General features: G+C 41.4%; 1 protein-coding gene across 2 annotated transcripts; it reads left to right on the forward strand.

Moving 5' to 3' along the window:
* Positions 1–1,418: 1,418 nt before the first annotated feature.
* etsrp (ETS1-related protein) lies at positions 1,419–5,936 on the forward strand. 2 transcript variants are annotated; one of them, XM_005750976.1, is made up of 8 exons: positions 1,419–1,546; positions 1,849–1,930; positions 3,294–3,416; positions 3,510–3,578; positions 3,815–3,964; positions 4,055–4,294; positions 4,403–4,521; positions 5,097–5,936. In XM_005750976.1, the coding sequence occupies exons 1-8, from the start codon at positions 1,490–1,492 to the stop codon at positions 5,373–5,375; spliced, it is 1,119 nt and encodes a 372-aa protein (XP_005751033.1). In that variant the 5' UTR covers positions 1,419–1,489; the 3' UTR covers positions 5,376–5,936. The 2 variants fall into 2 exon arrangements, with proteins under 2 accessions (XP_005751033.1, XP_005751034.1); XM_005750977.1 differs by having other exon boundaries at positions 3,327–3,416.
* The last annotated feature ends 4,031 nt before the right edge of the window (positions 5,937–9,967 follow it).

The raw sequence follows: 9,967 nt of genomic DNA on the forward strand, positions 1-9,967 counted from the left end.
CACACACACACACACACACACACACACACACACACACAGATTCATAAAACCACTGAATCTTTTGTGGTAAAAGTAATTTTCCCTCTGACACACATAGAAGTTTAATCTGAGTCATGTAGGAGCCGTAAGGAAAAAGGAAAAGGAAGTCCTACGATAAAAAAATCTGAAAACCCAACGTTGTCGGGCCCCTTCAAACTAATCTGAAGTTAATGTTTGTCTGTATTCCTTCATTTTAGTCAGTAACAGAAATGAGATGTTCACAAGTCTTGGAAATCATAACAGACTGCAACAAGTTTCAAATGTACGGAAAGTTTAAAAGTAAAACTCACCTGAGCTTTAAAAGAACTCGAGAACTTTTGTGTGTAAAAGTTCTGTGACACAAAGAGGGGCCCCGTTTAAGCAGGTTAACAAAAGCCTAATATCAAAGGGAACTGAATCAACTCATTGAACTCAGTCTGGAGACAAACACAAAAGAAAAACAGGAAAACATGTCTGAATGTGTGTTGACTCAGCATGGCTAATAATAAATGAGAATAGTTTGGAATAATTAAATGAAATTGTACCCGGGAGCATCACCATTTAAATGCTGAACTCCTCTGTATGAAACCTTTCTCCCACAAATCCATGCAAAGGTACCAAAGTGTCCTTAATGCAGGAAAATGTGTCCAAATGTCCTGATGGACGACCTCTAAATGTGATCATGTCTGCATACTCGTTTTGAAGACACCTTTTTTTCTTTGTCCTTATTCTAAACCATGTCACGAAATTCCTCCCTCACTTTTTCATCTGCAGTGACCATTTTCCCTCCACAAAAGAAGAAAGCAGTCAGTTTTAAGAAAAGACTTAAATACGGGTGCAGTGGAAGAGGAACAAGTTTACTGATAACAAAGGGAATAAGAAAGATGGTAAAATTGTCCGTATCTGTGCATGTTCTCAGTCTGAATGGCATGGAAAGAAAGAAAATGGACTTCTTTACTTTAACTTCAATAATGGACTATTTTTGAATTCCAAATGTTGATCTTTATGAATACTATAGTTTCAGCGTGTTATCTTCTTTTAATCCCATTTTTAATCCTCTCTCCTCAATTACACACCCCTCATACATGCAAGTTTGTTTTCTACAGCAACATTTATACCCCCCCCCCCCCTCCTTGTTTTTCCAGATCAGATCTTGTAAATCTTGAACTTCTGTGTAGTTAATAAATAAATTGTTCTTTTTGGAATAAGCTTCATTCGCGTGTCTGTTACCTGAGACGCTTTTATGAATGAAAGTTTGATTGACTTGTTGCTGAGGGGGTCGGGAAAGGGGGTCGGGGGTGGGGGGTGTTAAACAAACCTCAGTGCCGCAGCAGGTCACGACTCACCGCGGGAACGCGCCCCGCCCACTTCTTTTCGCTGAGTTTATAACGGGACGCGGCCGACCGCAGAGTGACCACTCCACGCTGCTGCAGCCGGTACAAGTTTGAAGGAGAAGCTGTGAAGGAGCCACATGTACTGGGACACTTCGATCAAAGCAGGAGACAGAAGCGCCGACTCCAAAGTAAAGGTAAGCTCGGTCACTTAAACTAAAATATATTTTAACACGACACAAAATGAGCAGCAAGTGTCGTTCATCCACAACGAGCAGTTTAAAGCGTGAACTGTGCTGCACGGATGGACGTCAGCTGACAGAAAACTGCAGGATTCTTTGCTTTTCCGATTTTTAAAAAATGTATTTATTCCCTAATTATTCATCGAGATAAACACCAGTGGGAAACGTTACAGCCCCACTCGCGTGATTCTAAACTGCGTTTGTAAGTTTGAATTCATTCCCAGTGGTGACAAAAAGTTGTAATCATATGACCGCAGATGGAGGTTTGCCAGAGCGGATACTACACAGAAGACTTCAGGACGCAGGAAGTGCCAGCTGGTTTCGACTTTGCATCTTATGGTGAGTTTAGTGGATCCCTCTGATGTTGCTTCATCTGGCTTTCCTGCTGATCCTGGTGCACGCGCTGAAACTCTCAGACACATCAGACACAGGTTTTTTTATGTTTGTGCGATCTGTTTCCTCTGAAGCCGAGCGGCTGAAGGACAGAGGAAACATGTTCGCAGACAGTGTCATCACATCTGTCAGAGCTTTCCCTGCGAGTCCTTGACACGCCCGTGATTATGTGTGTGTGAAATTGTCTGAATGGGCTGAGATCTGCAAAGACAGAGAGACGCAGGGTGGTCAGGTTAAAGACGGTCTCTGTGTTGCACTCCCCTCTCTGTCTTTCCTAATCCTTTCCTCCAGACTTCCTCCTCCAACAGATTTAGAGCCCCCGCCCCCCACTCCCCATCCCTCCATCACTACTCTGTCACACTCCCTCCGCTGGCGTTTCCTCCCCCTCCCTGCCTTGTTTCCTCCAAGCTGCCTCCATCCATAGAACTGAAAAAACCTGGGGGGCCTTTTTTTTCTTTTTTCTCATGTCCCACGTCAAGATTTCAGCCCAACTCTAAAGTCTAACTTATAGATTTCTCCCACAATTCTTCTCTCCATGACTTTTTCTGCAGAACTGAGCTTTGATTAACCTCCTTCTTAAAGCACCACACCGGCATTTTAGCATAGTCTTTCATATTTACAGCAAACTATACATTCACAGCAGATTTTGAGTTCATGTTTTGTATTTGTTTGCCTTAATATAATCATAAAATCAGCTTAAAGATAATGCAGCTAACTTGCTTTTACTGCTGGATCAAAGTTATCCTTATGAGGCTATAAGCAGCAGAGGGCTGGTGGTGCCTTCAGTGCCAAAGAGTTTACAGTGTCATCACATCTGTTAAGTCATAAGAAAAAAAAATCCACCTTAAAAACAAACATAATTTAAACATTTGCAAAAGAAAGTAAAGTCACGGACCACCTTAGTCTATCAGGTAGTAAGCGTTTTGCAAATAGGTCTTGCTTACTCAGCTGTAAGTACAGCTGTGTAAGCAAGACAAACTTTGTTTTACAAAGTTACAAAAAAGTATTTCAACCCTTTACTAAATTAAAAAGTGTAATCTTAATTATGTAGCCTAATATTAGGTTTATCCTCATTGTTTGCTCATTATAGCAAATCTTATACATATATTATGTATAAGATGCCCCCCAGACACAAAGAGCAGTGTCATCCTGTGCTGCAAAAAACTGCTGTAAAATGAATTAGTTTAAGGTTTGCACGATTAAACAGGTAATCCTGTATCGGCTTGGTGCTTTAAAAAGAGCTGTGCTTCCCTGCTGTCTTCACCATCCTTCACTGACTCCATCTGTCTGTATTATGTTGAACCTCCAGACTACCCTGGTGAAGACCTGTCTTTTCTGTTAGACAGTAAAGCGCCCGGACAGCAGCAGCAGTACGCGGCAGACAGCGGCTACCCGGAGCCGCCAAAAGCTTCCCATCCTTATGGCACCAAAGGTAAAAAGAAAAACGTGTTTTGGTATACTTTGCTTGCTTATTAAACTCAAGTATTTTTGACTTATCTTGTATTTTTTGCTCTTTTACCTTCAGTGAGTGACGCTGCCCTCTTCAGCCTGGATACATACCAGGAGTTCAACTGGTGGGCCTCGTATCCACAAGGTGAGCGTCTCACGTTCACTGATGCTACGTGTGAAATAACTCTAAAGGAGACATATAGTGTTCTTATGTTTTATTCGAGAACACACAGAACCATGAGCAGAAAAAATCTTCTGGAACTGAGCTTCCAGAGCAGATTAAAGTCCGAGCTTACAGGGCTTATTTGTGCATACACTGACCTCATTTAAAGTTGACTTTAAGGGAATTGTGCTTGTGACTAACTCTCTCCTGGTGCACAGATGGACTGGCAGTGGACCAGTCACAAACTGGATACCAAGAGTCTCCTCAGACATACCAGAACTTGGTGCCCCAGACCGGACAGTTCAGCCCTGCCGTGGAAGGCAGCCACAGCCCCTTCCTCACAGGAGCGGGATCAAACTCAGTACAAAGTAAGACATTTCACTCGTGGGTTAAAACCAAACACTTTTCCAGTGACCTGATCTTTGTAGTTCAGTGTGTGATTCTTCTGTTTGGTGCAGGCGAAACAGATCAGAGCTACTTTGACTCAGATGCACAGAGACAGTCCTCGTCTTTTTGGTCTGAATATCAGTCCCCCAACTTCGCTGCCCCTCCATCACACCCATCTATGGCCTCATGTCCCTCAAACCCCGGCCTCCAGTCCTCAGAGCAGTACTGCCCCCGTGTGGTGAAACGAAAAAACACCCCTCCACAGAGGCTGGACAGGGAGGGGCAGATGACAGGAATGTCGGCTTATCCAGGTTAGAGTTTGCTTCTTTTCCTCTTTGTATAATGACACATGGATTACACATTACAGCGCCAGCTACTTACTTTGACCTCATTAATTCATCTACAAACTCTTCATTCAGGTTCCGGTCCAATCCAGCTGTGGCAGTTTTTACTGGAGCTTCTGCTGGACTCTGCCTGCCGCACTTTCATCTCCTGGACTGGAGACGGATGGGAGTTCAAGATGTCTGACCCCACAGAGGTAAGAATCCTGTTTTAGACAAAGCCACTGTTGAGCACTACATGGAACCGATAAAAGGTTATTTCTTACCTGCTTCACAAAACTTTCCATTTGAGTGTGTCTTTGTACTTTGGGGAGAAACGTTGATCACATTTAAGAAAGTCAGGCTGGGAATCACTTGTTTTCCTAAAAATGGAGCCGCTGGTGTTGAAACTTTGTACCATTTAACAGAGCAATGACTGGATGGGGGCCCCTGCTCATATTACCTGCAGTGCTGATGCTGCTCATCCTGGTACTTATAGAGCCAGATTGACAGGGGGCAGAAACGAGCATTGCACAGCTTTACTGAAAGGTGTGAGGATTCATTTATGTGGGAATAAAACGACAGAAGACAGAATCTGCTTATGTTACTGCTTTACACAAACATGTAATGCATTTGAATAAACACTTGGATTCTTCTGTTTTTAGAAGCACTTAAATAAATCATCTTACTTATTATAAACTTTAACAGATTTTTTTTATTACTACATTTACTTAATTACATTAGTCATTTCTATTGTATTTTTCTGAGCATGTGTTTGCTGGTGATCCCACAGGTGGCAAAACGCTGGGGTCAGTGCAAGAACAAACCAAAGATGAACTACGAGAAGCTGAGCCGTGGCCTGCGTTACTACTACCACAAAAACATCATCCATAAGACGGCGGGCAAGCGCTACGTCTACCGCTTCGTCTGTGACGTGCAGGGCATGCTGGGAAAGTCGGCACAGGAGGTCCTGAGCAGTATGAACGTTTTACCCACAAACACAGAGTCCTGGCAGTGCTCTGGGGTATCGACAGCCTCTGATCACAGCAGTGAAACGTGGGTTTCACAGTAGGGGCCGACCCCAGGAGCCTCGGTGCTGCTGGCTGACAGACCTGAACGTTTTGAGTACTTCAGCCTTCAAAGTGAACTCTGCTTCCTCAAGCCTCGTGGAAGAGGACGAACTTGATGTAGGCAGTTTACAGATGCTGCATTTCAGGGAATAATAATTAAAAGTATATAGATCCATAGTGCAGCCAATATTTAATGACATCATATCCTATTTTCTTAAATGTTTCTATAAAAAGAGCTACTTGACCTCAGGTTGTTTTAAGTGCAGCACAGACACCAGCCAGGGGTATTTTAAGCACTCGGGTTACTTTGTTCCTCTGGGGTTGTTATGTTTGATAGTTTGTTTGTTTGTTTTCTAAAGAAAGAATGGATTTGTAAATAGTGTTTATATGAACCCTATGTAGAGTTTTGTGCATTTATATTATTATTATTATTATTTTCTAAATACAAAACTCGTGTCTACCTCTGTTGATACTCTGAATAACAAACTGGCGGTTTTCAGGCACTTGCTGTGAAGGTTTCAGTGACGTGTGATGGTTGTCTGATGTAAATAAACTGTATATAAACGTGTTGAATTAAAGTCTTCTTTTATAAAATTAGGCTGGGGGAATTAATGATACTGCAGCTCCCCCTGGTGGACAAAGAGGGATTCATGCGTCTACAACTAATTTAAAAAAAGAGAACTTTTTAAAAATTCAACAATTTTGAAAGATTTATCTTATATATGTTTTTTTCTCATTTTCAAAATCAAATCAGAATCAAATAGAATCAAATCACTTAAATTATACTTTTCAAGTTAATCTACTTTGAGCTAATTCGGATTTCTAATCTAATAATTTCAAACTGTTCAGATCTTTGATCAGAACTAGAGGGAGAACCCTGAATGTTCCTAAGAGCCCCCTTTTATACTCATTTGGCCATATGCATCACTTCCTTGCTCCCCTTCGTCTTATATGACTTGCTCTGTGAGTTCTATCCTGCTCTTTTCTCTTTGTTTGACTTTGCACTGGCGTAACTTAACAGAAAGTTCGAATCACTTCACCACAATGGTTCCTTTTGTCATCTATATCATATACTTCATTGTAAACTATTAGTCATGACACACAGCTCTCCTCTACACAAGATTCCTTTATAAGACAACAGTATCAGCAACACTGCCCTTTACTTACTTTGTATCAAATTGATACCAAAATTTGCAGTATGGCATATACAGGCTATTAGCGGGATATACACAACATGTCAAGTTTCAGCCCCCAAAACCACGTAAACATACTACATACTTACAAAACATAAGGAAATGTGTCTTGTGGTCATTTGTTTATTTGCTACTTGGCAATAAATCGTGTACTATTGGAAAGCCTTTTTATGTCCCCCTAAATGGCGCCACGTTTGTAAGGAAAATGCATTAGATAATTATTTGATGCCCTTGTTATTGCTCAAGAATGCAAATCTGACATTTATAACACCTAGTACATTTTTCATTTTACAGGACCCATGCAATTATGGGACATTTTCATCCAACACATGGATTAGAAAATATTCCACCCACAAAATACTAAAACACGTGTCCATGTTTGAGGAAAAAGCGGACAGAACAGCTCTTTATTTTCATTGTACAACGACATTATGGCAAGTTGAGGTTGTTGGTTTTTTTTGTTGTTTTGTCTTAAATACATAAAATGAAGTTATACATTTTGTAATCGCGGTCTGGCAAGGAAGGAACACCAAGCAGGTTCAGCGGGCATGTGGTGTGGATGTTGGCCGGACAACTCGGAGGCCAGTCAGTTAAATACACTGTTCCAAAAAAATAGTAATGTCAAAGTATCTTACTGTATATTTTACAGTTTTGTAGCCTGCTGTCTAGAATATCATTAAATTTACATAAGTAGACTGATTTTACTTGTCAAAGGTAAAATAACATAACATCACTGTAAATATAGTAAAAACACAATTTACTTGTTTTTTTAAATATATTTTTTGTACATATGCATATTTAGATGTTAAAATACATTCACAAATGTATCATGATTTCACAAATATCTGTCCGTTATTTGAAAGATTGAACTGTTGAATTCAAATGTAATGCTACGGAAAAGTATATAACATGATTCCTATAAGCTTGTGTTACGTCACATAAGTATTATTATCATTGCTGTTTAGGGCGATCGAGGTTCAAGAGTTGGCAGTTCGCCTTGTGATCAGAAGATTGCCGGTTCGAGCCCCGGCTCGGACACTCTCGGTATTGTGTCCGTGGTCAAGACTCTTCACCTGCTGCCTACTGGTGATGGCCAGAGGGGCCGGTGGTGCGATACGGCAGCCTCGCCTCTGTCAGTCTGTCCCAGGGGATGCAATCCATTATTATTTAAACCAACTGTTAACTGTATATTTCTGTACATTTACGTATTATATCATATTGCCACAATCATTGACCTTGTTTACAGGTAATTTCATTGTTTGATCACGTTAAAATGTTCCTAATTTAATGTCTAAAAGCACTTGGAAAAGGCAGAATCCCATGTGAAATTAGCGCAACAAACTCTATTTTCATTACTGCAAATAACTGTATTTTCATGAGGAAGTTATTTTCTTTTATCTTACGGTAGTATTTTAACGCCCCAGCTGCCGGAATATTACTGTTTTTTTAAGATGTTTTTTTTTTTTAACAGTGTAGAACAACAGACCTGGAGTTGCCCTGCTCTAAACAGATGCACGGAGAGCAGCAGGCTGCAGCGGCACTCACATTAGGAGACTCTCCAACAACTACAATAATATTCTAGGGAGCTTGGAAAGGAAGAGAAAGAAAGGCAGAGTCCAGACGCTTTTCTTTCCAGGTTCCTTAGACTATGATGACCTGGATGACTGAGTATGGAGGACCACAAGAGCCACGCGCATCGAAATAATGGTAAATGGCCTGTATTTGTATAGCGCTTCACTAGTCCCTAAGGACTCCAAAGCGCTTTATACATCCAGTCATCCACCCATTCACACACACATTCACACACTGGTGATGGCAGCTATTGTAGCCACAGCCACCCTGGGGCGCACTGACAGAGGCGAGAGAATAATGGCTCTTGTGGTCCTCCATAACTGAGAGCCTCCACAGACATGCTACCATAATAGGACGAAACCCCCTAGCGGCGCTATACCATGTGGTTGTTAGGATTTATAAAATCAAACATACCAAGAAAACAGCAAACCAATGCACAATATGAGTCGACAGATCTACTCACACAGGCGTTGTTGGTGGATCCCTACAGCAAGTCTTACTGTACTTGGAACATGATCCCACTGTTATCGTAAGACAGACAGTGTGTTCCAGATGTTTGCTGCTGTGTGTGTTCCGCTTATAGCTCTTAGAGCACCCATATTTCCCAGTCGCAGTAAATGCGTCTTTTTCCGGGTGCGCCTTCTAAAGTCATCTTCCTTAAAGTTCGAGACAAAGGCGTATTTTGCAGTTCAGACAGAGCTACAAGAACTTTCTGGGCCACGAAATGTCAGACAAAACTATAAAGCTTGCTTTGGTGAGCGCGCTGGAGGACATATCAAAGGACGACTTTGAGAAGTTCTGCCACCAGCTTCTGGACCGCAGGGAAGCGCCGCGCGTCAAGCGCAACAGGGTGGAGAATAAAAACCGCCTGCAGATCGCAGACGTGCTGGTGTCCCACTTTACCGAGGAGGGGGCTCTTCGGGTGACTGTGGACCTGCTGAAAGCGATTGGATGTAGAGACGAGGCGGAAACACTCGGTGAGATCAATGTCCAAGTTTCAGTTAGTGGTCATTTGTACATCTGGATTTACACAGAAGCGTCATCACAGTTAATCACAGGGTAAAAACTAACAGAGATCGATGGGTAACAGAACCAGAAACAATACTGCAGACATTTTTAACCAACAATAAAGGGTCTCATTTATTTACTTTCACTTTTAAACTTCCTAAACTGATCGCTGCTGTCATTTGGGGCTTACCGTGTCACAAAAGGGGTGAAACCAAGCAGAGGTCTCTGACTTCAATATTTGATTATGAGAAAACAAAAACAAGAGTTAATACAGTGCTGTGGAAAAGAACGACTCCCCTTCTTGATTCCTATTTTTAATGCGTCAGATCATTAAAAATGTTAGTACTATAAAAAGATAACCAGACTAAATACAAAATGCAGTTTTAAATAATGATTTGATTTATGAAGAAGAACCTACCTGAAGCAAAACGAATTGTCCCTCATATCATATTAAATCACAAGTTTACTGTGAATTTAATTGAACTAGCCCAGGCCTGATTACTGCCAGACCAATCAAGAAATCATTTAATAGAAGCTGTCTGACAAAGTGAAGTAAGCTAAAAGATTTAAAGAAACAGCTGAGGAAAAAAAGGCACTGACATCTATCAGTCTGAAAGGTTCACAAAGCCATTTCTAAGGCTTCCGGGACTCCAGTGAACAACAGTGAGAAATTATCCACACATGGAGAAAACTTAGGACAGTGCTGAACCTTCCCAGGAGTGACCAGCTGACCAAAATTACTCCAAGAGTGCATCAATGACTCATCCAGGAGGTCACAGAAGAACTCAGAACATTTTCTAAAGAACTGCAGTTCTCACCTG

The sequence above is a fragment of the Pundamilia nyererei genome, unplaced genomic scaffold (assembly GCF_000239375.1).
Source record: "Pundamilia nyererei isolate P.nyererei 1_Seehausen unplaced genomic scaffold, PunNye1.0 scaffold00294, whole genome shotgun sequence".
Lineage (NCBI taxonomy): Eukaryota > Metazoa > Chordata > Actinopteri > Cichliformes > Cichlidae > Pundamilia > Pundamilia nyererei.